Raw genomic sequence first — 26,283 nt, forward strand, 5'->3', positions numbered from 1 at the left:
TATAGCACTATTGTCCCTCCCAGTTTGAGGAGTTAAATGGCTTAAAGAATCTGCCACCCAGACCTGGATCCCTTCCTTTTAGCTAGCTGGGATTCCAGAATTTCCTATTAACAGGGCCTCCACACTGCAGGTGTATGGGGTGGATGGGCCAGAGTCAGAGCCAGATGAAACCTTTACACTGGGTGTCCATAGCATGTGCATCAGGAACAAGAGAAGAAGGGAAAGTGGACTCCCGGGCCATGCAAAACTTTGAGGCTGTGGGCCTGGGAGTGGATAGGGACTATTCTTTATAAAACATTCTCCTACGTGCATGTTTCCATGGTTGCTACTTCTATTCTGCAAGGAACGCACATTTGCAGAACAAATTAATTGTAAACCTGGCCCAAATGGTCAAGTTGGTTAAAATAAGCTCTGCCCCTCCTTTGTTCATCGATCAGTTATATTGGTGATTTCTTCCCACCATATCCTCCCATGGTTATTATGGCCTCTTCTTAGTCCTTGCACTGCCATGGGCCATCTACCTGGTCTGGGCCCTCTCCTTTGGTGCTCCTCATTCCTCCTTATCCCAAATCAACATGGAACATTTGGTTCCAGAAAGTACTGCACTGCTGTTAAGTAGCTTACTTATTTAATTAAACGTATTTTTGATGATTCACTTACCAATAAATGTGTTCTTTTTTTCAGGCAACAAGAGGCTTAATCTTGTTAAAATCTACTGCTCAGAAGGCATGTGTAAGGACAGCAGCCTCCAGAGTGAAACAAAAACTCAGTACATCCTAGGCTTTAGGAATTCAAATCATCTGGTGAGGATCAGTCTTGATACTGTTCCCTGGGTCCCTTTGGCGTTTGCTCATTCTGGTTAGTTTCCATCACTTTTGTTACCATCAGTCCTGAGCCACTCTCCTCTGGGTCATGTACAATTGCTTGCTGTTGGTGGGAGGAAAACTTTTGTAAATACTTCTTTCTTTCTTGGTACTAAAACGGAATAAAAGGGAGACAGATTACAAGAATCATGAAAATCTTTCTTACCAAGCACCATGTGCTCTGCTACAACACAGTTGTTGAAATCAAAGAAACCTTGAGCTCAATAATCATGGAGGAAAACAATTATTTCAATAGGAGAATGTAGGAGTGGTGGCTAGGAGGATATGGATTCTAAAAACAAAGTTATTATAAGGAGCAACACTAATGATCCTGGGTTGGAATCGCAGGTAGGCTGCAGTGGGAGTTGTCTGGCAGGCCTCATGCCCTTCCCACCACACCATATTATGGCCTTTGCCTGGAGGTAAAGCTGTTTTCTTCAGGGCAAAGAGGCAGCCTGCTTTCAGGCTGGGGAGATTCAGGCAGGAGCGCCACCCACAGGAAGTCGTGCTAAATGCATTACTCAGAGAAAGACGAAGCAACCTAGAAGAAAAATTCAGGTCAGAAGCAACGGTCAAGGTCATCCTGGAAAAGTAGGGTGAGATATCCGGCAGAAGGGCAAAGTTAGATTATAAACTGAAGAATGACAAATGTCATCAGCAATTTAAAGGTTAGAAACTGGGGTATCAATCAGGGCAATTGGTTCTGGATCAAGAACCTGACCAATGATTGGAAACAGTGGTCATCTAATGTCGTGCATACAGACCTCATGGGTTTAGGATCTTATGACTTTAAGTGAAAAGTAGAAAACATGGTCTCTGTTTTATGCAGCTCATTTCTCTCAATTAACTTCGCTGTTTAACTATGACTTGAAGGAAGCTGTAATTTATTACCAGAGTCTCTCGTTAGACAAAAAAAAAAAAAAAAAAAAAAAAAAGGAGTTACAGGATTTGAGAATGGCTCCCAATTAAACATAACTAGACCTTGATTTCCTAAAATCTAAATCAGTGCTATATTGTTATATGTCGGCTTCTCAGGAAAATTGTCTTAGTTTTTCTTGACCTAACAAAAGGCTAATTATTATTTTCTGTCAGTATCCAAAGACTTAAATAAAAATTTTATTAGCCTAGAAAAGCTATTAATTAAGGTCAATTAACACGTGGAGGAACAAGTCAGTTATGTGATCATGTATACTATAATGGTCGATAAATTATATAGGCCTATAATAGAAAATGTACAAGTATTTTATAAAAATAATACTTTGCTCTTGAATATTTATGCAGGTCAAACTTTCAGAAATCAATAGGAGTTTAAATTTTATTTTTGAAATTACTTAGGTTATTTTTAGTCTTATTTATTTTTAAGATTTTATTTATTTATTTATTTATTCATGAGACACACAGAGAGAAAAGGAGGCAAAGACACAGACAGAGGGAGAAGTAGGCCCCATGCAGGGACCCCGATGCGGGACTCGATCCTGGGCCCCAGGATCACACCCTGGGTCGAATGCAGGCACCGAACCGCTGAGCCACTGAGGGATCCCCCTATTTTTAGTCTCTTTTAAATTAAAAATTAGATTCCCCCCTGTGTATTAGTAATTATTTGGAAATTTAGAGTGATTTAGTTTAATCAAAATGATTGCCAACAGTCTATTGTTGTAGTCATGATTCAAGGCAAATATTAGATTTTTGATTGAAGTAAAGGACAATATTCTTAAACTACATTTTAAGAAAATTTAGGAATTTATATCATTCTTTCTGGAATGCATAATCTACTGGGAAACATTATGAAGGAACAGAAAGTACAGACCTGTTTTTCTCTCCAGAGTAGTTATCAGAAGAGGCTTTCAGAGTACTTTACAATCAATTTTTATTATCAGTCCTTTATAAAAACCTTCAAAAATCCAAATAATTGACTCATAAACTAAATAGCAAATGGAAAGGGGAAAAATTAAGAAACATAGTTCATTATGCATGGTATCATAAACAGAGGCCTAAGTTACAATTAATGCATTCAATTATAGATAAGCATGTATACATTTTCAAGTTTTGGTCTTTACTAAAACTTTATCACAGACTCACTCGCAGCCATTCCAGTTGTGTTGCTGCCAATCATGTCCTCTGTCTCAATGTTTTAGAATGCAAATCAGAGACATTAATGCTGATGTGCCCTGGGAGAAAATTCTCAAAGAAATTTGAAATTCTGAGGACAGTAATAATTTTGAAAAGATAAAAATGTGGGCTAGCAATCGTCTATTTGAATATGCATATGATAGATATTCTGAATGCACATGGAAAAGAAGTTGTTTTAGGAGAAAGGTAAAACAAATCTGATAGAAATGTTAATGATTATAGAAAAGACAATGCCTGGAGATGCTTTAATATGGTCACACAAGTACATATTTGTGTTATGTCCATTAAAGTAAGTGTGCATGTAAAGTACTTACTGCTGAAACACCAGAAATATTTACTCTTTGTTATCGAAATCAATATTTTTTGTGTTCCTTTGGCTAATGTTAACATCATTTTGGCAAATGGTAGTAGGGGCTGTTTATAAAAGCTTTTAATTTTTTTTCAAAAATAGATTCTGAGATAGTAATATTTTTGGTGTTCAGATTATTTGGCTAGGGTTAGCTTTAGTGATGTCTGAATTTTCCTAAAAATAATATCTATCTTACGTGTTTTTACATTTCAAAGTGAAACTGCTATGTAGAGATGGATGTACTAGGTGTGTAGGTGGGAGTGGTCATCCAGAGAGTAGAAAGAAAGGGGACAATTTTGAACAAGAAAAAAGATGTGGGGTGCCTGGGTGGCTCAGTGGTTGAGCATCTGCCTTTGGCTCAGGTTGATCCTGGGGTTCTGGGATTGAGCCCCACATCAGGGAGCCTGGTTCTCCCTCTGCCTCTCTCTCTCTTCTATCTCTCACAAATAAATAAAATCTTAAAAAAAAAAAAAAACATGTGAAACAGGCTTTTATTTTTTTAAACAAGAAATCAGACACACTGTGACAACATGGTAGTCTTGCCAAGCATGCTGATATTTGTGGATATAAAATAATTTAGTACGATAATGTGTTTTCTTTCAGCAAAGTGCATTAGAGGGTAACAACTCCACTATTTCCTCTTTCTTCTCAGACTTCCTTCAGGTTAGACCCAAACTCTTACAGAACATGAATGTTCGATAGCATATCACAGAATTGTGAAGCTAGATGAGATCATAGAACTTATCCAACTTTACCCCCTTCTTGTAGAGAAGACAAAATTATTTTCTGATTTCTTAAAACATAACATGCTTGCATTCTTTAAGTCTCTTATTCATGCATGGAATCATTTTTTTTCACCCATGTTCCACTTTGTATCTTGCAAACATTTTTATCATGTTGTATAACTTGTATATCATGTTGTGTAACTTGTATAAAATTTTATTTTCCTCATTTATTTCCAAAGTTGTTTCCCCAAATCTGCTAGTTCATCTCTTCCTTCACTCAACCACCTACCAGTCCAGGCTCTCTGGGTCTCCCATCCCTAAAATTTAAAATCCTTGAAGACAAAAAGGACCAGGCTTTATGTCTTGTACCTTTAGGGCCTACTTAGCACAGAGCCTGATCTGGTTATGTTATATTGTTGCTGGGTGAATCAGTTTTACCTTTGTTTTGATGAGTAAGAGCTAATGGGAGAGATGGATCAAAATGTCTTTTATTGTGATTATTGTGCTTAATTTATCTGTTATCAGAGAATGTTTGATATCCTGGAAAAGCAGAGCCAAGTACGAGTTAACTAGCTCTTAATGGAATGGGCATCCCATCCTTTAATGCTTCTGAATCTAGAGAAGCTGGTGAAGTCTAGTGATCTCTCCCCCCCCCCCCAACCCCTTTTCTGTATTGGCTTAGTTATAACTGGGGTTGTGTTATTACAAACCCCAAAATACTTGAATATCTAATGAGCTCTGACATCGTCCTCAGAAGCTAGAAAAAAAAACAGTGGTTTAAAATAGATCAAGCCTCTGCTCTTAGGAATTCTATAGAGGTCATTGTGTATTTTAGAGGGCTAAATATATTCCTCAGAGAGGCAGCCTGTTTCCACCTTGTATCTGGGGTTTTAAAGATGTCACTTTTTATTTTCTTCTGAAATATCGCCTGAATTTATTTATCTTCAAGTCAGTGCCTCATTATTTGAATTTATTAAGTACCAGCAAGTTTTCATTAAAAATCAACCACATTGATGAATTTCTTATTTTGAGCCGGCGAAAGTTTGATCTTAAGTAAAAAATCTTCTGAATCTTACTCAGGTGTAAAAAGTATGTATTAAACTTGAACTCAAGTTGCCAAATCACCCCCGGTCAGCTTCTCACTTAGCATATTATTTCTCCCACTGTTCCACACATCTTGCACTGTAATCAAATTTACCTGGACAATACTGTGTTTTCTTACCTCAAAACTTTAGCACACGTGCTTCATTCACATGGACATTTATTTGGTGCTCCATATCCCTGTCTCAGTAGTTCCTATTTACTACAAAGTCCATGTTATACATTAAATTTTTGTCAGATCAAAAAAAAATTTTTGTTGGATTTCCCTGGTAGAAGTAATTTTTAGCTGCTCAGGATTTGCATAGTGCTTCAAAAACATCATCTTACCTTGTGTTGTTATATTCATATTGTAAAGGACCTTTCTGAAACTTGGGTGCTAAGATTTAGGTTGTTTATATTCCTCACACTGAGTGTAGTGCCTTTCACCTAGTAGTTTACAAAAATGAAGGAGTAAAACATACAGGAGACATCTTGCCTATACCTTATTATATGTGAGACGGTCATAACAATGAGGGGAGTAGAAACTGCTCTGGGAATATGTAGGAGAAAATTAACTACTCAGGCAGAAGGAGAGAACTAGTGCGGAATGAAGGTCTAAGAGGAGGTAAATCTCTTCCTTTGAAGCAACAGGGAATAAGGAAAGAATTGATGTGTGAGTAGGCTTGTATATTTGACTAAAGGATATTTAATCTGATGACTTTTACTTCATTTGTGGAGTAGAAGTTAAGATTATCTTCCTTGAGACAGGAGGATGTAGGATAAAAGAGAAATGAGAAAATAGGAAAAGCCATTGTAGAAAATCAGTGAATTGAAGGAAAAAACACAGTAAGACAGTGGGGACAGTGCTGAGTATGCACTTGAAATTGGTGACTTTGCATTGACAGTGCTCTATTTCCATGTGACATTTTCTGAGTGTTTGGCAATTCAAGGGAAGCGGTGTTTTAGGGTAGAGCTGGATTTCCATTCAGTCAAACAAGTTGAGGGAATTTTCAGTGAAACTGTTAGAAAAAACTTAGAGCCATTAAGAGTCCAAGTTTCCTTCTGTTCCAAGGAGATGGTTGTAGCTATGATGTTTATCATCTATCCCATAGCACAATAGTAGTTTTCAACTCTTACCAGCTGTTGACACCCATCAACCCCACTCCTGGGAGTAGTTCGTTCTTTCTCTCTTCTGGATCCTTCCTCTTATACACTGGTAGATATAGTAAGAAAGGAGAAAACTCGGGTGTAATGGCACATTTATACATCGTGTCTCCAGACGGAAGCTGTGAAACCAGAACTTCAGCACTTTGGAACAACTGAGAAAGTGTGGAAGTCTAGTAATCTCATCACAAGAAATATCTTAAATAAATTCAATGTCATCATTATTACAAAGCACAAAAGAACTCTCCGTGGCTGACGTTAAGCAATAGTCCTCATCTGCAATCCAAAGAAACTGAATAAGCACTTGGGCAACATCAGACACAAATCTCTTATCTTATTAGTGCAAGCATATGTTTTTCTTTCTTAGGATATGGTAATGTGTTGAGTCCATTTTAATAGAGCCACAAGTTCTTATTCAGAGGATTTAGCATCTCAGTAGCATAATAAGCGTGGCATTCCCCTCCTGAACTTGTCAACATACCAAAAGTATGTTTCCTATTCACTTTCCCAGACATCATAGTATATTGCTTAACATCTGGAAATAGAAAAGTGTAAGGTTTAATTTAAAATTCTTTGATTATACTTCCACCAGGTAAGTACAGTACCAAAGCCTGTTTATTTTAAAGACATACTTATGCTTAGATTTTGCCTACATTCTTAGGACCTTTGTTTCCCCCCCTTTTTGTTTTACTCAGAACTAAGCTAAATATGGCATATATTCTCTTATTCTTACATAGCACATGTTTACTCTCTTTTACACTTTAGAATTTGGCTGTGAATATACATAATCCTTGCTGGTCCTTTTGCAAGGAATGGGATTTCTAGGATTTGGTACTAAATTCCAAGTTTCAATCTTCAAAAACCCCAGACTTTAAGTAGGAATGCATATTATTCAAAATAAAGTACTTCCCAATCATAACAAAGACTTTGCAATTGGAAATAGGGACTTGCCAAAGCTCATTAATTTCTCTGTTGCCCTCTTTTTCTCAGGCGCTAATCAAAAAGTGGTTTTGAACTTAAATTGAAAGTTAAGCAAAACACAATGGAATCAGGCCTACCATAATTTCAGCCTTTCTGTGAGGAACGAGGCTAGCGAGAATTACAGATTTTTTCTTTTTAAATATTCATAGAGAAACGGACTTTTTGAAAATCACCCTAAGTGTTTTGAGTTAGAATAAGATAGCTAGGCTCATTGACTGAAGATATTTACATAACTGTTTAAATTTAGATGCTTTAGGGATTATTTTATTAAAGAGTTGTTTACCAAATAGTCAATCTAATGAAGTTTCCACTGAAAATGTACAATCACAATGGATCATAATGGTATGATATAGAAACAAACAATGACCTGGCATTTTACTAAAATATAGGTCCTTGTAATCAAAGTGCTATAGTTTAATGAACCCAAGATTTTCTAGATGCTTTATTGTTCCTTGAGAGTGATGAAATCCTGACAGAGGAGGACCTCAAAGCAAATATAAATATAAATATAAATACTATAAATATAAATATAAATACAAATATAAATACCTTGGAGGCTTTGACAGTAAGACTCGATCTTTTGGGGGCACCTGGGTGGCTCGGGGGTTGAGTGTCTGCCTTTGGCTCAGGTCGTGATCTGGGGGGGCCTGGGATTGAGTCCTGTATCAGGCTCCCTGCAGGAAGCCTGCTTCTCCCTCTGCCTGTATCTCTGCCTCTCTCTCTCTCTCTGTGTCTCTCACAAATAAATATATAAAATCTTAAAACAAAAACCCAACTTTTTAGTAGTGCATGATCATCATTCAAAGCCATTTTTATTGTATACTACTCTTATTCAAGTTCATGATTACTACCTTTTGCAAACTCTTCAAGCTAGCATTCAAAGCCTTCCTACTAAGTTTCTTTTCCTAGGAAGCTTCTTTTTCTCTATGCTCACCTGCCCCCTCATAACATCAAAACAATGTGCAGCTTTCCCCTACACAGTCTCTAATCTTTCTTGCCTCCACATCTTGGAATATACCATCCTTTTTTACTCTGGTTATTTATTCTAAGTCCATGCTCCCTCTCACAGTTGGATACATATTTTTCTAATAAACCTAAAAACAGCTTTCATAATTAATTCCATGTGGCTCTTCAAACCTCTATTCACCTCTGCTTTCCTTTGTGGGTAAACAGGAGTATTAAGTGATGTTGCTATTTTTATCTTTACCATTTCCACCAATCCATTTAGATTCACTGTGTCTCTATATTGAGAATAATGCTAATATTGCCTTTTGAGTGGGTTTGTTGACAAACAAGACAATGCATAGGAAGTATTTAGAACAGAACTGGCACATGGTAGTCTTAATAAATATTCTTATACTAAACCAAATACTTGTATTTTCTGTATGTGGTAAGTGGCTGAGACTTTTCTAAGCCTTTGCTTGTGCTCAGTTCACACAGAATAATGCTTCTTTCAGGAGTGACTTTAAGAAGTCACTTTCCTATTCGCTATACCTATTCTCTAGATAGTAGAGAATATTGAGACTTATATCTCTTGTCAATTAGGACATCTTAAGTCACATGGATTTCTTTTCATTCTTGAGCTATTTGAATTTTCATATCTTTTTAGAGATTACATGATGTCAAGCTGTTAGTGGTTGTTAACTGTAGCACAAATACTAGTTAAAGATGTGACCAATCTGTGGCGCTTATGACAGTGTTTGGCATACAGGAAAGGTTCAATAAATAATTGCTATTATTGTTATTTTGTAGTGTTTTTTTTTTTTTTTTAAATAGGCTCCCCCAACATAAGGCTTCAACCCATCACCCAGAGATCAAGAGTTGCATGCTCTACTGATTGAACCAGTCCAGCAACCTTCTTTTTTTTGTTGTTCTATTTTGAGTGCTCAAGGTTTCTCTATCCTTTCTGTTCTTCTGAAATCAATGATTAAATTGCATTAAAAGGGGCACGTGAGTGGCTCAGTCGGTTAAGCATCTGCCTTCGGCTCAGGTCATGATCCCGGGGTCCTATGGAGTCTGCTTCTCTCTCCCACTGCCCTTCCACCCTTCTCCTGTGTTAACCTTTTAAAATAAATTGCATTAAAAAGTCTAAATGCCTTTTAAAATACTTCAGGATATTTTCATTAATCAAAAAACAAGTCAGTGAACTGAGAGATTATTGTGTCTGTATCACGTAAAATTTGTACATTTGTGACACCCTAACTTTTGAGATGAGCTTTTCAAATTGGGAAAGCTGACTGCCAAGTATTTTACCAGATATTTTCATTAAAGGAAAAAAAATTTTTTTACACCCCTGAACATCTTCAAAATCAATTCAAAAGTACTTAAAGAGCAATTACCACAGGCTGAGTATTGTACTATATGTTAATTTGCAAACGGTTTGTAAAATATTAAAATCTAAATGTGAAATCTGAAAAGTTTTGCCAGCTGTCACGCTGGATTATTACTTTATTACTTTATTTTTTATTTATTTATTTATTTATTTATTTATTTATTTATTTATTTATTTATTTTTGACGCTGGATTACTTTAAATCCGTTTTAAAGATGCAAAACTTTGTTCTAAAGGAAAAGTCTTTGCTAAAAAACCTTTACTTTCTAATTCTCCAGATATTTTGTCCTCTAAGAAAGGTAGCTTCAACAAAAGCAGTCTTTTATTGTGTGCTTTTTTTTTGAAACTTAACAAAAGTCTAAAAAACAACCGCTTGGGGCCAAAAGAGGTCTTCAAAGATATTTTCACTGAGTTCTTTTAATTTGGAAATAAATTCCTCCTCATACCCAAACATCAGCAATGATTTGTCTTTAAGATATCATTTTTTATTTTTAATTTTTTTAATTTTTTTATTTTTTAATTTTTAAGATATCATTTTTTAAAATAATTTAGTCATTAAATATTTTGTTACTGTGTTTGGATACAGGATCATTTCCACAGACTTGCTAGGAGATACGCTTCTTGCAAAAATAGACCTTCAGTTACTCGAGTGCCGGCCTTGGTATTCTTGTCCTGCATTAAGACCGTTTTAGAACGAGATCAGTAACGATGTCCGCGCCTCCGCGCAGTCCCGGGATTTCTCATTTTGCCCTGCAAGGGGCATCTCCCACGTGACTCCACGCTCCGCCGGGGTTCGAGTCAGCTGAGTGGTGCCGGACCCCAGTTTGCGGCGGGTAATTCGAGAGCGGGTTCCCCGGAGTTGGAGGGAAACTTGAAACTGCGGACCAGACCCCGGGGCGGGACCGACGGCCGAGGCTCCGCACGGTTCCGTCCGGCCGAGGGGAAGAAACCGAGGGGTGGGACGTCCGGCCCGGCCCCCGCGCGTGCGTCGCTAGGGACGCTTCGGCCGAGGCGCAGCGATGGATCCGGACGAGGGCCTGACGGCCGTGGACAACATAGTCACTCAGTTCAGCACCTATGAAGACTTCCTCGACTCGCAGATCACTACGGTGGACCTGTACTACCTGGAGGTAAGGGTCGCGGCGCCGCACAGCGACCCCGCCTCCGCCCCCCCCCCCCCCGGGCCTCAGGCCTCCCCCCGGGCCTCGCCCCCCTCCCCGGGCCTCACCGCCCGGGCCTCACGCCCCTCCCCGGGCTTCACGACCCCCGGGCCTCTGTCACGCCGCCCGGGCGTCACGCCCCCCACCCCCGGGCCTCACGCCGCCGCCCCCCCGGGCCTCACGCCCCCCCCCCCCCCCCGGGCCTCTGTCACGCCCGCCCGGCCCTCACGCCCCCCCTGGCCTCTGTCACGCCGCCCGGGCCTCACGCCCCGCCCCCCCGGGCCTCACGCCACCCCCCCCGCCTCTCTCACGCCGCCCGGCCCTCACGCCCCCCGGGCCTCACGCCCCCCCCCCCCCCCCCCCCCCCCCGGCCTCTCTCACGCCGCCCGGCCCTCACGCTCCCCCGGGCCTCACGCCCCCCCCCCCCCCCCCCGGCCTCTCTCACGCCCCCCAGGCCTCTGTCACGCCGCCCGGGCCTCACGCCCCTCCCCGGCCCTCACGCCCCCCCCCCCCGGCCTCTGTCACGCCCCCCCCCCCCGGCCCTCACGCCCCCCCGGCCCTCACGCCCCCCCGGGCCTCACGCCCCCCGGGCCTCTCTCACGTCCCCCCCCCACCCCCCCCCGTCTCTGTCACGCCGCCCGGCCTCACGCCCCCCGGGCCTCACGTCCCCCGGGCCTCTGTCACGCCCCCCCGGGCCTCTGTCACGCCCCCCCGGGCCTCTGTCACGCCCCCCGGGCCTCTCTCACGCCGCCCGGGCCTCACGCCGCCCCGGCCTCTCTCACGCCCCTCCCGGGCGCCCGCGGCGTGCGGTGAGCGCCCCCCGGCGGTGGACCCCGGCCAGGTCGGGCCCCGCATCCCGCGGCGCCGGAGCGGAATCGCCGGTCCCCTCCGCCCCGCGCGGCCTCCGAGTGTGCGGGACTCCTGCCCCGCGTGGAGGCCGGCGCGCGAACACACGGGCACCCTCGGCATCCGCGGGCGGGGAGACCGCATCGACGACCTGCGGAGCCCCTGCCCTGGGCTGTAACTCAGGCCTGCCACGCCGTTTCTCTTTGCTTTGCCAATTTGTGTTAAAGCACAGAAGACCGTATCCTTCCAGGGCGCGAGGCAGCACCAACCTGGTGCGCGTCCCTGCCGTTTTATGGGGCATCTGGGTTTGTGGACTTCCACCCCACACTAGTCGGTTCAGAACGCCCCTTAATTACGGATGCGCAGTACAGGTCGCCGTGCAGATTCCTGGCATTGATGGAGTAGAGAGTTGAAACTAACGTTGGTAGTTTAAAAAAAAAAAAAAAGCCTGCTGTACTGCAAAATTAGACGTCATGGGATTGCCTGCTGTGTTCCACGCAGCAACCGTCTTCCTCCCTGCTTCTTTACAGGTGTGTGTTTGATGCGGGGATGATGGGATGCGGGCGGGGCAGAGAGCTCTTGTCCTCGGTGAGGAGAACCGGGATGGGCGGGAAGATAATAGGCCACAGGGTCCTGAGAGGCGGGACGCGAACCGTGGACCCCTCTAGCCCTGGGATATTGCCAGACGAGGCCGACGGAATGGGCACTGCCCTGGGGATTCTACCGTCCTGGAGCCAAGACACAACCCCAAATCGCCTCCTCCCTATTTAGGCCACACAGAGCGAACGCCACTGTGTGGTGCCGAGTCACAGTGAAGTCTGTGAAGGATTTGGATCCTGCAGTCAACTCCCCAAACTCTGTATCTGTAGCAACATAATTCTGCAATTTAGTGCATTGAAATTTTTGGACTCCAAAGATCACGTGAAGCATGATTTTATGTGAATGTGAATTGCAAGGTTTGTTCTTATTTTCCAAAACACATTCAGGTGCCGGTGCTAGATATGAATATAGTTTTTAAGAAGTAGAAGCATCTAATTCTGCTCCTACTCACAAGTTCTGACCTTGGACAATAATTTGATCTTTCTGGAATTATCTGTTAAAAAAATACATCCAGGAGATACTTACAACATAGCTTTTGATTTTTGATCAGACAAGATTTTTGATATTTTATATAGTTAGTATGTTTAAAGTCATGAATGCCTCGCATCTAAGACTCTAAAATGAAGATTGAAAGGTAATGGTACTAAACAATGTTTGCATCCACATATTTGCATGTCTAAATAAACACCAATGAAATATAGATAATTTTATTTGATTAAGATGTTTATTATCTTCATATCACATGTGAAAAATTGTTAAGCTTAAGCCTAGTATCATTAAGCAGGGTTTCAATTTTTTTTTAAGGTAGAGTTCTACATGTAAGAATTAAAAAAATATTAATGTTAATTAGGACTGAGAAATTAATACTTTTTTGTTTCATCAATCAGAACTTTAAAGGTCTCTACAATGGAAAATTGTAGCTGTATTTGGGGAAATTATAAGGAAATTTACTTAAAATTTGGTCTGGCTTAGCTTACTCTTACTGTACTTTCATAGAAGATAAAGGTTTAATTAATAAGGCAAGTATATATATTTTGGATTGGGTAATGAAAAATTTTAAGTGTCCTTTGCTCTGGGGACTTATATTCTCAAATACTTCCTGTGGAAGCAAGTTCATTTCTCACTTAGAGACAAGTGGACTCTTCAGGATTTGTTCAGTAGTATGGATGCTACAGTAGATATGTGCCATGGATTATGGATCACACTTCGTGAGGTGATTCTTACACTGTGTGTGTTTGTGTGTATGTGTGTTTTGGTCATCAGTAATTGACTTTGATGTGAAAGAAGCAAATTTTAAATGGTAAATGAGAGACAGCAAATTTTAGTCAGAAGAGCCTAGAGTCATAAGATTTGGGTTCTAATTCTGTATTGTGTTTTAACCAGTTTGAAACTCCATTTCCTCCTCCACATATTGAAGGGCCTGGATTAGATAACATTCAAGGTCATGTGTGTAAAAATTTATGAGTTATCTCTATAGCCATCTGTCCATCTAGGCATCCATGTATTCATCCAACCATCTAATCAATAAACCTTCGGTGGGAGCCTACTGTAGTAGATAGTGCCTTGATTCTAGGAATTTAAGAATCAGTTCTAGTCATCTGATTTTAGAATTGTACTTGCAGTTCAGTCTAACTTTTATTTATTCAGCAAACATTTTCCAAGTGTTTATTAACTTACAGTTACTCTTCTGTTATATAGAATATTATTCTCTGGCTATAAGTTTTCAGTTGATTTCAGTAAAAGTTATTACCAACGCCTCACATACAAAGTGGCCATATTATCTTTGCTGCATTCTGTATTCTTCTCCACCTTATGTGTGTTCCTAGAAGCTGTCCTTTGCAGTCTTTAACCAGGCTCTTTTTCTTTGGCTTTGGCTTTGTTTCAGCCAATATGAGATCAAAGGGCAGGAAGAGAGGTGTTAGAGAATTTATTACCTCTCATCTTCCTACTGGTTGTGGCTTGGAAGTGGCTGCATTTCTTAGGTTTGGCCAGCTCCTTATTCCATCAACTACAGCATTCTTTCCTGGTGCTGGCAGCATTCTCTGTTCTAGGAACTGTTTCCTCTCCATCTCCTTTTAGGGCCTAATGGTGTTAGTGACCTCCCACTGTTACTAGCCCAACGATATTACGTCATCCTATGCTGGTTTCCATTAATCTTGTGATATTTTTGTAAATTGTGCTTTTATTCTTTTTAATTATCTCTTTGAGTTTGCCTACGATGATCCTAACTTCTGTATTATCATTTAACATCTTAAATCTCTGTAAGTGTACAGGTAGTATACGTATATACTAACCACAATTTTTTTTTTATATATGATTAGGATTAGGAAGGAAGGTGCTCACTTTGGCAGCACATATTCTAAAATAAGAGTAGGAAGGAAGGGACGTATGCAATAAAAATGAAGACCTGTACCAGTTTACTATTTGATGAGTTGGAGAGGGGTAAGATAGGTTAAGGAGAATAAAAGAGGCTCTTCATTCTCTGTCTACTGTGCTTTGCTCATTTTACTGGATGATACCTATAAACCATGACATTTATAACAGTATCAGCAATTAGATTTAACTCTGCTAACCCAAATAACAGTAATTCAAATAACAGCTCCTTTATTCTAGGAGTTAGTGTTACCTTAAACTGATTAAACCAATCATTAAATGGATATAAAAATACTTAAAAAATTTTGGCAAAATTTTTTGCACTGTGATTTTACAGATTCTTTCTTGGTAGTTTTTCCATTTTGAATAAACACATTTATCCCTTCATTTCACTGGTGGTTGCCTGTGGCCAGTAGAGAACCAAAAGGGCTATTGAATTGCTTTTTCCAGATAAGGAATCAAAGGATGTTTTTAGAATTATTTCTAAATTTCCCTGACTAATGCATTGTAGTCATGGCTAAATTACTTGTAGAGACTAGCAATGTCAGGGTTTTATTTTGAGATTATCTTTCTATTATTTAGAAAATAGAAATCACACAAACTAAACCTTTTGGACATAATCTTATGTAGCAGACACTGATTAAGTGAGATTTCAGGAAAAATCCAGTAGCACAATTTATTATACAGTAAGCCACCTAATAACCAACCAGTATTTATTGCATTTTCCCAGTATTTATTGGATCAGGTACAGAGTAGATGATCCCTATAAAATATATTATTTCATGCATTTCAGAATCAGCTGTTGTCTTTTGTTGATTCAATAGGAGAAAAATTGGCATAAATTAATTTCTGTCTGCTTAAGAGGACTTCTACATTTTTCCTTCGGTAGGTACATAGAGGTACTTATCTTTATTTATTTATTTATTTTTGTAATAATAAATTTATTTTTTATTGGTGTTCAATTTGCCAACATAGAGAATTAACACCCAGTGCTCATCCCATCAAGTGCCCCCCTCAGTGCCCGTCACCCATTCACCCCCACCCCCCGCCCTCCTCCCCATCCAGCACCCCTAGTTCGTTTCCCAGAGTTAGGAGTCTTTATATTCTGTCTCCCTTTCTGATATTTCCCACACATTTCTTCTCCCTTCCCTTATATTCCCTCTCACTATTTTTATATTCCCCCAATGAATGAGAACATACAATGTTTGTGCTTCTCCGATTGACTTACTTCACTCAGCATAATACCCTCCAGTTCCATCCACGTTGAAGCAAATGGTGGGTATTTGTCATTTCTAATGGCTGAGTAATATTCCATTGTATACATAAACCACATCTTCTTTATCCATTCATCTTTCGATGGACACCGAGGCTCCTTCCACAGTTTGGCTATTGTGGATATTGCTGCTAGAATCATCGGGGTGTGCAGGTGTCCCGGTGTTTCATTGCATCTGTATCTTTGGGGTAACTCCCCAGCAGTGCAATTGCTGGGTCGTAGGGCAGGTCTATTTTTAACTCTTCAAGGAACCTCCACACAGTTTTCCAGAGTGGCTGCACCAGTTCACATTACCACCAACAGTGTAAGAGGGTTCCCTTTTCTCCGCATCCTCTCCAACATTTGTGGCTTCCTGCCTTGTTAATTTTTCCCATTCTCACTGGTGTGAGGTGGTATCTCATTGTGGTTTTGATTTGTATTTCCCTGATGGCAAGTGATGCAGAGCATTTTCTCATGTGCATGTTGGCCATGTCTATGTCTTCCTCTGTGAGATTTCTGTTCATGTCTTTTGCCCATTTCATGATTGGATTGTTTGGTTTCTTTGGTGTTGAGTTTAATAAATTCTTTATAGATCTTGGAAACTAGCCCTTTATCCAGTACGTCATTTGCAAATATCTTCTCCCATTCTGTAGGTTGTCTTTGAGTTTTGTTGACTGTATCCTTCACTGTGCAAAAGCTTTTTATCTTGATGAAGTCCCAATAGTTCATTTTTGCTTTTGTTTCTTTTTCCTTCGTGGATGTATCCTGCAAGAAGTTACTGTGCCTGAGTTCAAAAAGGGTGTTGCCTGTGTTCTCCTCTAGGGTTTTGATGGAATCTTGTCTCACATTTAGATCTTTCATCCATTTTGAGTTTATCTTTGTGTCTGGTGCAAGAGAGTGGTCTAGTTTCATTCTTCTGCATGTGGATGTCCAATTTTCCCAGCACCATTTATTGAAGAGACTGTCTTTCTTCCAGTGGATGGTCTTTCCTCCTTTATCGAATATTAGTTGACCATAAAGTTCAGGGTCCACTTCTGGATTCTCTATTCTGTTCCATTGATCTATGTGTCTGTTTTTGTGCCAGTACCACACTGTCTTGATGACCACAGCTTTGTAGTACGACCTGAAATCTGGCATTGTGATGCCCCCAGATATGGTTTTCTTTTTTAAAATTCCCCTGGCTATTTGGGGTCTTTTCTGATTCCACACAAATCTTAAAATAATTTGTTCTAACTCTCTGAAGAAAGTCCATGGTATTTTGATAGGGATTGCATTAAACGTGTAAATTGCCCTGGGTAGCATTGACATTTTCACAATATTAATTCTTCCAGTCTATGAGCATGGAATATTTTTCCATCTCTTTGTGTCTTCCTCAATTTCTTTCAGAAGTGTTCTATGGTTTTTAGGGTATAGATCCTTTACCTCGTTGGTTAGGTTTATTCCTAGGTATCTTATGCTTTTGGGTGCAGTTGTAAATGGGATTGACTCCTTAATTTCTCTTTCTTCAGTCTCATTGTTAGTGTATAGAAATGCCACTGATTTCTAGGTATTGATTTTATATCCTGCCACGCTACCAAACTGCTGTATGAGTTCTAGCAATCTTGGGGTGGAGGCTTTTGGGTTTTCTATGTAGAGTATCATGTCATCGGCGAAGAGGGAGAGTTTGACTTCTTTGCCAATTTGAATGCCGAGGTACTTATCTATAAGTAAAATACCTAATTCTTCATGGACATGAATTCTGATGATCAGGGAGTGAAACTGAATCCAGAATGCCATATCCACAGTACTTCTGAAACTTTATCCTAATGATAAATTTTAAATGCTGTGACCCTAGTATCATCCTCAGTATCTCAATTGTCTCTCAAACAGTGCCCTAAAAATCTGTATTCTTTGTAATTAAAGTATGCTCCATTTTTATTTGGTGCTTGTATTGACTTCAAAAGCTACTGCTGGAGGAGATAAGAGTGGAGGCAGGGAAGATTCCCAATAGAGTGTGGAAAATGAGATGAGGCAGGGGGCTTATGACAAACTGCCGTAGAACAACCATTACTTAAGGTGTAAGTATGGAGGTGGTGCTCACAAGAACAATGATAAGGGGGTTGAGAAAAGTAGGAGGATACAGGGAGAATGGGATGATCCACAGGCCAAGAGCAGTTGGGTAAGCAAAACCAAAAACACTTGAATAACATTTAACAAAGCTAGGTGAGAGTTATTTCTATGAACCCCAGCCTTAAAGCAGATGGGGAGAAATCATCCATAGCCATAACATTGAAAAGGTATTGGCATCCATGTAGTTGAAAAGCAGAGAAGACAATGGGCCATCTAAAGCACCTCTAAACAAGAAACAGCAAACTAGTCATCAGCTAGCTATTCAGTGGTAGTGGAATGGTCCGCTTTGAAAACAGCAGCTGGAAGTGGGAGGGTTTTGGCCATTCTTGAGTATGTAGGTTCCTAGGCGAGCTCTGAAGGAGCTATAGCCAAATAGCCAGTAACTCTTGAAACTACCTTCCATAGCTGGGAAGTGCTCCACACTGTTAGGAGTAGAATCAACATTGAGATGGATGGGGATAGTAGAGACAAAATTTGAAAGAGAAAGAGAAGATAACAGGATAGAAAAGAAAAAAAAAATAGAAAGCAAGTGCCAAAGCTTTGGACACCATATGGATATAAAATAAGAGGGAAGTTCTATAAGCCACAGTTTCTTCTAAATGCCCAGGAGAACCAAACACGAGCCATAGAAAAGCATTGAGGTTGAAGCCCATTCAAATTTATAAGATAGAAGAGGGTAAGGAGCAAAATAGCATCCCTATCTCCCTAACAAAACCATGACCTTCTTTTTGAGTACAAACTAAAAGACATTAAGACAATGATACACACATGAAAGAGTTCAGAAATGAGGGAACAGAATTCAGGAAGTAATTAGGAACAAAAAAAAAATCTTTAGAAATAAAAACTAACTAGAAGGAACATGAGAATGGATAAACAGAGTAGATGATTTCCCAAAGACATAGATGATTAACAGGAGGAGAATTTTATTTTTTATTTATTTATTTTTTATTAAATATTTTATGTATTCATTCATGAGAGAGAGAGAGAGAGAGAGAGAGAGAGAGGGAGGCAGAGACACAGGCAGAGGGAGAAGCAGGCTCCATGGCTCCATGCAGGGAGCCTGATGTGGGACTCGATCCTGGGTCTCCAGGATCACACTCCGGGCTGCAGGCAGCGCTAAACCGCTGCGCCACCGGGGCTGCCCAAGGAGGAGAATTTTAAATAAAAAAATAAGAGATAAAGAATTCAAGCAAAATTGACAATTATTGAAGGTAGAAAAAAACGTGTGGCATATAGATAATAGGAGTCCCTGAAGAAGTAAATGAGGGCAAAGGAACAGCAGAAATCCTAGAAAGTATAATTCAGAATTTTCTTGAAATAAACAATAAAAAAGATTCAAAATGACATATTGGAGGAATACACTCTGTACCTGAGAATTTAAACAGGTATTACCATGATATATCTAGTAAAATTATATGAACTTTAAAGAAAAAGACAAAAAGTCATTTGGACTTTAAGATATAAATAGCATGTGACTTATAGGTTAAAAGAAATTAAATTATCAGATTTTTAAATATATTTTATGCTAAACAAATTAGAATTACTTATTTAAGATGCTCAAGGGAAGAGAATATGAACCAACGATATAGCGATTTTATACCCTGCAAATCCGACTTTCCGATATAAAGGATACAAATTTGTTATCAATATGCAATAACCCAGTTTAATAATAGGTCCTTCCTAATTAATGTGTTATAGAAAGAACACTAGAAAAAAAGATGATGTCAATATAGGGATTGGTAACATTGAGGATTCACAGCTACTAATGTCACAAAAGGAGAAAGCTAGACATCGGTGTGTAAAAAGCAAAATACCATTAATAACCTTGCTAAAGACCTCAAACCTAAATCTGATCAAGTTTCTGTATCCAGCTGCCTTTCAGGACATAGAGAAGACAAAGAAACACATTGAACTACACCATGAGTATACAATCAGCAAAACCAGATGGTAGGAAACTATAGATCAGACCACACATATTCTTCCTTACATAGGAAAGGGATTGGGGGGAGGGTAGATGTAAATTAAGAGAAATTTAGAAGAAACATGAAATTTTAAAAGGTAGGCAGGACTAAACTGGTATCTAGGGATACACACTTGGCCGATAAAACTATAAAGAAATGCAAAGAAGTGATTATTATAAAAGTCAGAAGAGTGGCTACTTTTAGGGGAAAAACAGTAGTAGTTAGGAAGGGCTATATGGAGGAGCTCCTGAGATGCCTAGCAAATTTTATTTCTTGACTGGAATGGTGGTTACAAGGGTGTATGTTATAATAACATTAAATTCTGTTTGTCACATCTTTTGTATGGGCTTCTGTATCTATGTTTTATTTTACAATAAAAATTTTTTTCAAAAGCTACTGATTAAAAAACAAAAACAAAAACAAAACCAAAAGCTACTGATTAACCAAACAACTATAAGAGAAGTCTTTACAATTGAACGGTATATTAATCAAAGTGGTAGTTTTGTTGAAAAACCTCAGCAACATTTATCAGTAAATAATCTGTTTTCAGTATTTGACTTTCTAGGTTTTAGCACTAGCAGTGATGGTTGAGCAGTCTTTAATTGACAAAAGACTCATAGGATCCAAAATGACAATGTTTACAAATCTATAGTTTGTTATAGGAAAGGGACATGATATAGCAACAGCATTAATGTAAAGCAGTGCATCATAGCCAGCAAGCAAGGGATCAGGAGAGACTGAGTGCAAGTCCACATATGCAGAGGAGAATTATATGTCCATAAGAAAGAGAATTACATACCAGAAACTCCTGGCATACTACTGGGTTCTGATAAAAATAGAGCAGCTGGCCATGGAATCAACAAGGGGCCATGCACTTGGAGCTGCCCATAATGAGCTGAGTTTTTTCAGATCCACCAAGTCATAAGGCCAGGCAGGCCCAGCAAAAATTATTAGATGGAGGTGTAGCGCATCTGGGATAGAGCATGAGTGGGAACAAAGCAGGTGTGCTAGCTGCATAAGCAGGAGTCTAGATCCCAGGTTTTCACAGCTATTGGAAATGTACCTTTTTTTTTGCAGCTTATATATGTGGCTATGTGGAGACTTTCTTATAACTGGCTACAAGAGGAAGGAAGTCTGAGTTTGGTGTGTAAATGAGACATTTGGAATGTGGGTGCAAGCTGAAAATGGACTGTAGCTGCACTATAGCGTCATCTAGGTGTGGTCTTTAAAAATTATGGTAAGGAAATATCTTTTCAGCGGTCATCTACTTTCTGTGAACAGAGATGTGGCTCAAAGTTAGACTATATAAGGACAGACAGGTACTAGTAAATGCCAGAAACAAATGTGGTTGCACATGTGGAAGCGGTTACAATGTGCCTACCATAGAAGAGGCATAAACAACCAGGTAGACACAAAGACATATCCAGTTGCAGTCAGCCAGCCTCTTTCATTTACTACCTTAGTGTTGGCATGATGGGCACATGGAAGAAGGGCCTATAGTAGCAGAGATGGGGCGATGCAGCAGTCCCCTAGCATGTGCTCCCACTTACCAAGGCTGATCTAGCTCCTGCTAACTCTGAGTGTCCAGCCTGTCAGCAATCAAGGCCAATCCTGTGATAGAGCACCATTTCTCAAGGTGACCAACCAACCACTTGGTGGAAAATTGGCTATGTTGGACTCCTTCCATTTTGGAAGGGCCAACAGTTCAATTTGGTAGGAAGAGACATATATGGTAGAAATGGGTTGACCTTTTCTGTGAACAGACACATGCCAGCTATACTATCTAAGGCCTTATGGAATATTTTTTTCCTTTCAGTTGTCCTGAGATATAATTGTATATTATAATTGTATATTGGTATAGGTATACCACTATATGTTTAAGATGTACAGCATTATGACTTATTGACATCTATTGCAGAATGGTTATCCCAATAAGTTAACATCCCATCATTTCATATAGATACAAGAAAAAAATGTTTTTTTTTTTTTTGTGTGTGTGTGATGAAACTCTTAGGATCTGCTCTCTTAGAAACATTTAAATGTGCCATGCAGCAATATTTATTATAGTTAAAATATTGTATAGTACATCCCCAGTACTTGTTTCTCTTATAATTGGAAGTTTGTACCTTTTGATTTATTTCATCCGATTCTCACATCTCTCCTCTGGTAACTATATATCAGATCTCTTTATGAGTTTTGTTTTGTTTTTAGATTCCATATATAATTGGTATCATGAAGTATTTGTCTTTCTCTGACATACTTCACTTAGGAAAATGCCTTCAAGGTCCATGCATGTTGTCTCAAATAGCAGGATTTCCATCTGTTTTTGGCTGAATGGTATTCTAATACATGACATATTTTCTTTATCCACTTACCTTTATCCATTGACCTGTTGATGGACACTTAGGTTCTTCCTATTTCTTGGCTATTATAAATGATGCTGCAATGAATATGGGGTGTGGATATCTCCTTGGCAGAGTGATTTTGTTTCCTTCACATATATATACTCAAAAGTGGAATTGCTGGATCATGTGGCAGTTGTATTTTACATTTTTTTGAAAAACTTTCACAGTTTTCCATAGTACCTGTACCAGTTTACATTCCCACTAACAATGACAAGGGTTCCCTTTTTTCCACATCTTCACCAGTATTTGTTATCTCTTGTCATTTTGATGATAGTCATTCTAACAGGTGTGAGATGATATCTCATCGTAGTTTTGATTTTCATTTCCCTGATGATGAGTGATGTTGAGCCTCCTTTCATGTATCTGTTGGCCATTTGAATACCTTCTTTGGAAAATGTCTATTCAGGTCTTTTGTGCATTTAAAAAATTGGATTATTTATTCTTCTGCTATTGAGTTGTATGAATTCTTTGTGTATTTTGAGCATTAACCCCTTATCAGGTATAGGATTTGCAAATACTTTGTCTCATTCCATAGCTTGCCTTTTCATTTTGTTGATTGTTTCTTTCACTGTGCAGAAGCTTTCATTTTGATGTATCTTTTACTTATTATTTATTTTGTTGTTTATGCTTTAGGTGCCGTATCCCAAAAATTGTGCCTGAGACTTATATCAAGGAACTTTTTCCTTATGTTTTCCACTAGGAGTTTTATCATTTATGGTCTTACATTTAAGTCTTTAACTCATTTTGAGTTAATTTTGAGCTAATTTCATTCTTTTACATATGAATATCCAATTTCCCAATGCCATTTATTGAAGAGATTATCTTTTTTTTTTAAGATTTTATTTATTTATTCATGAAAGACACAGAGACACAGGCAGAGGGAGAAGCAGGCCCCACACAGGGAGCCCAGCGTGGGACTCGATCCCAGGACCCCAGGACCACGCCCCGGGCCGAAGGCAGGCGCCAAACCACTGAGCCACCCAGGGATCCCCTGAAGAGATTATCTTTGCCATTGAGTATTCGTGGCTCCCTTGTCAAATAATAATTTACTGTGTATGAATGGGTTTATTTCTGGTTTCTCAATACTATTCTATTGGTCTCTGTGCCTGCTTTTGTGCCAGTACCATTCTTTTTTGATTGCCATGGCTTTAAAATATAGCTTGAAATCAGGAAGTGTGATGCTTCCCACTTTATTGTTCTTTCTCAGGCTTGTTTTGGCTATCTGGGGCCTTTTGTGATTCCATACAAATTTTAGGATTTTTTTTCTACTTCTGTAAAAAAATTGCCATTGGAATCTTGATAGAAATTGTATTGAATCTATGGATGGGGGCTTATGGAATATTTGATTCACAGGCACAGGGTTCCACATAACATTGTGTCAGACCAAGGACCTATTTTAAAACAAAGGAGCTGTGGGAATAAGAACCTATCTATGTGATTCATATCTCATAATATATTCTGAAACATTCAGAGCTGCCAGCAAATGGATCATTGGAATGAGTTGCTGAAAGCACAACTGAAGTGCCAATTTGTGGGTGATAGTTTAAGGGGATGGAGTGCCATTTAATACTTTGAATTAAAGACCTTTGTGTTTAGGTTTGTTTCCTTGATCTGGGAACTAAGAGGATAAAACATCTTACCATCATTCCCAATGACCAACTTGGGGAATTTGTTTTCCTTTCTTCACTGTGGCTCTATAGGGTTAATTGTCCTGGTACTCTCACTGGAAGAGAACAAATTCTAAACTACAATTTAGCTGCTCGCCACTAGAAAAACCAATACTTGAGAGACAAGTGATGGTGGGAAATGAAAGGTCCCTTGTGGAAAGTCAACAACTTGGGAACATGAACAAATGTCTCAAAGGCCGTCTTCATCTTCCTGGCAAAGCCAGAGGGCTTTAAAGGGGAAAATGTCAGAAAAGGGAGGGAGGTTGTGTGCAGAGGAATAGGTGCCCAGGCAGTAAGTTGTTTGACAGCATGACCCTAAATAGACTTGCTGGCATCCATAGCAGCTGTTTTCTGATGTAGTCAGGCCTTATTTTCTGGGAGAATTTGATCTTTCACGCCTCAAGGCTAGTGGTCTACAGATCTCAAAGAACATATTAGTTCTGCTACAGATCAAGGGACAGCAAGCAAGAAGTTCTAAGTTAACCCTTAACGACTGATTGGAGTGCTATTTACAATACCAAATCAGGAAATACTCCCATCAGGTGACTTAGTGAGAGTCCCACTGAATTTTAAGTTACAACTCCTGCTTGGGATCTTTAGGCTCCTTGTCTAGGAATCTGGAGGCAAGAAGACAGTCATTATTTTGGCAAGAGTAATGGACCCCAACTGTCAGGAAGGTTAGGGCTGTATTACAATAAATAATGAAAGAATGTGTTTGAGAGTCTGGTGATTCACTTGGATGCCTCTTGTTGTGGTGGTAAATGGACCAGTGTAGCAACCAGGGCTTAAAAAGGGAATGATGACTTCTCCAGAATGAGGTCTTGTTCATACCACAAGTTATGCTACTGACGCTTAGCAGCGGTATTAGTTCAATGTGAGGGAAATCCAGCATTGATGGTGGAGGTAGGAGATGATGAGTATTTGTTGTGGTTCTGAGCCACGCTGCAGCAGCAAGTGTTGTACTTCAACCCAATATCCTTCCTCTTGTATTTATATGAATAGTCTTCAAAAAATTATATATATTTTTATTATATGTAAATACGTATACCGTTCTTTGTTATTTTCTACTTAAAGGGTAATTTTTATATCTTTCTGTAACCTAAAAAATTGACATTAAGTCTTGGAGATCTTTTAATGTCACTCTATATAGATCTCCCTATTCTTTATAAATTGCTGCATTGAATTTGTTACTTAGGTTGGTTCTTTAGAACTTTGTTTTCATTATACAGTATCATGAACAACAGTGAAATGAGCATCTTTGGTACATCCTCTTTATGTGCAGGTGTAAATCTATCAAAAAGTGGAATTGGTGGGTCATAATGGAGATGGTTGAAGTGCCCTCTTGAGTAGTCATTTACTCTCCCACCAGCAATGTATGAGTCATCTTTTTCCTCAGGCCATCACGAGTACTTGATATTGTCAACCCTTTCATTTTTTGCCAATATCATAGGTAGAAAAACCTCATTGTTTTAATTTTAAATTCTCTTATTTTTAGTGTGGTTGATCATCTTTATATGTTTCCTGTCCATTTTCATTTCTTCTGTGAGTTGCCTCTTGATATTTCTTGTTGGTTTGTTTCATAACTTGTTTTTTTAAAATACCTTCTCTACTTTCTTCAGACTTTTGACTCTTAGATGACTTTGTTGACCCTCAAAGTCAACAAAGGTTCAAGAGCTGAAACCCTCTTCAGTTTTCCAGCATAAAACTTATAAAACTACTTTAATTTCTGTGCACCCACTCTTTCTTACCTCCTCTTAATAGACTCTACCATGTGTATTGTCTGTCTGTCTGCTTCCTGAGTATGTCCTCATTTTGAACCCTCATTATCATTATAAGGTTTTTGAGAAACTCTAAGTCCCACCTTCCTAAGGTGGAGATGGAAACTAACTTTTTCGCTTCCGTTGCTTCTGGTATTATCTTTGCAGGTATGTTGGCACTGCCAATGACACACACTTGCATGAGACTGCTCTTTAGAGAAGAGTAACATGAAGAAGAAAGCACCATGTGGAATCCATTTGGTATTGAATGGGTGGTGCAGGCTTTTCGCTTTAGTTGATGCCGTGGCAGAAGCTCTGGGGTTTAATGTCCTCAGTCAAATGGTGAGTCACAGTATCTGTTTTCAGTAGTGGCAACAGTGGAGCATTTGCTGAAACAGTTCCTGTAGCTTTGAGTGTTGTTTCTGGCTCTGTAGGCTTAACTCAACTTTCGGGGGATTTGGGGGCTCTCATATTTTAATAGTTTCTTTTTAGGTTTGTACTGGTGACAGTAAGTTCTGCTGTTTGCAGCT

General features: G+C 39.6%; 1 protein-coding gene and 1 long non-coding RNA gene across 21 annotated transcripts in view; one reads left to right on the forward strand and one right to left on the reverse strand.

The window, feature by feature from the left end:
- LOC144304184 (uncharacterized) overlaps nucleotides 1–10,798 on the reverse strand; it is a 29,357-nt gene extending 18,559 nt beyond the window's left edge. For both annotated transcript variants that reach the window (XR_013371135.1, XR_013371136.1), the window contains exons 1-3: nucleotides 6,285–10,798; nucleotides 2,671–2,784; nucleotides 661–975 (exon numbers count right to left, since the gene is read on the reverse strand). This is a non-coding gene — a long non-coding RNA (uncharacterized LOC144304184). The remainder of the gene's footprint in view (nucleotides 1–660; nucleotides 976–2,670; nucleotides 2,785–6,284) is intronic.
- Nucleotides 10,328–26,283, forward strand: part of CFAP299 (cilia and flagella associated protein 299) — a 625,333-nt gene continuing 609,377 nt past the window's right edge. For 2 of the 19 annotated variants that reach the window (XM_077882654.1, XM_077882655.1), the window contains exon 1: nucleotides 11,687–12,159. Coding sequence is in view for 14 of the 19 variants with exons in the window: in XM_077882640.1 (XP_077738766.1) it covers nucleotides 25,982–26,095 (114 nt within the window). In the remaining 5 variants the exon portion in view is untranslated. Of the gene's footprint in view, nucleotides 10,754–11,545; nucleotides 12,160–25,921; nucleotides 26,096–26,283 lie in introns of those variants that run through there. The other 17 variants (XM_077882641.1, XM_077882640.1, XM_077882653.1 and 14 more) reach the window with 17 other exon arrangements.

Source organism: Canis aureus, chromosome 33, assembly GCF_053574225.1.
Source record: "Canis aureus isolate CA01 chromosome 33, VMU_Caureus_v.1.0, whole genome shotgun sequence".
In the NCBI taxonomy this organism is placed as follows: domain Eukaryota; kingdom Metazoa; phylum Chordata; class Mammalia; order Carnivora; family Canidae; genus Canis; species Canis aureus.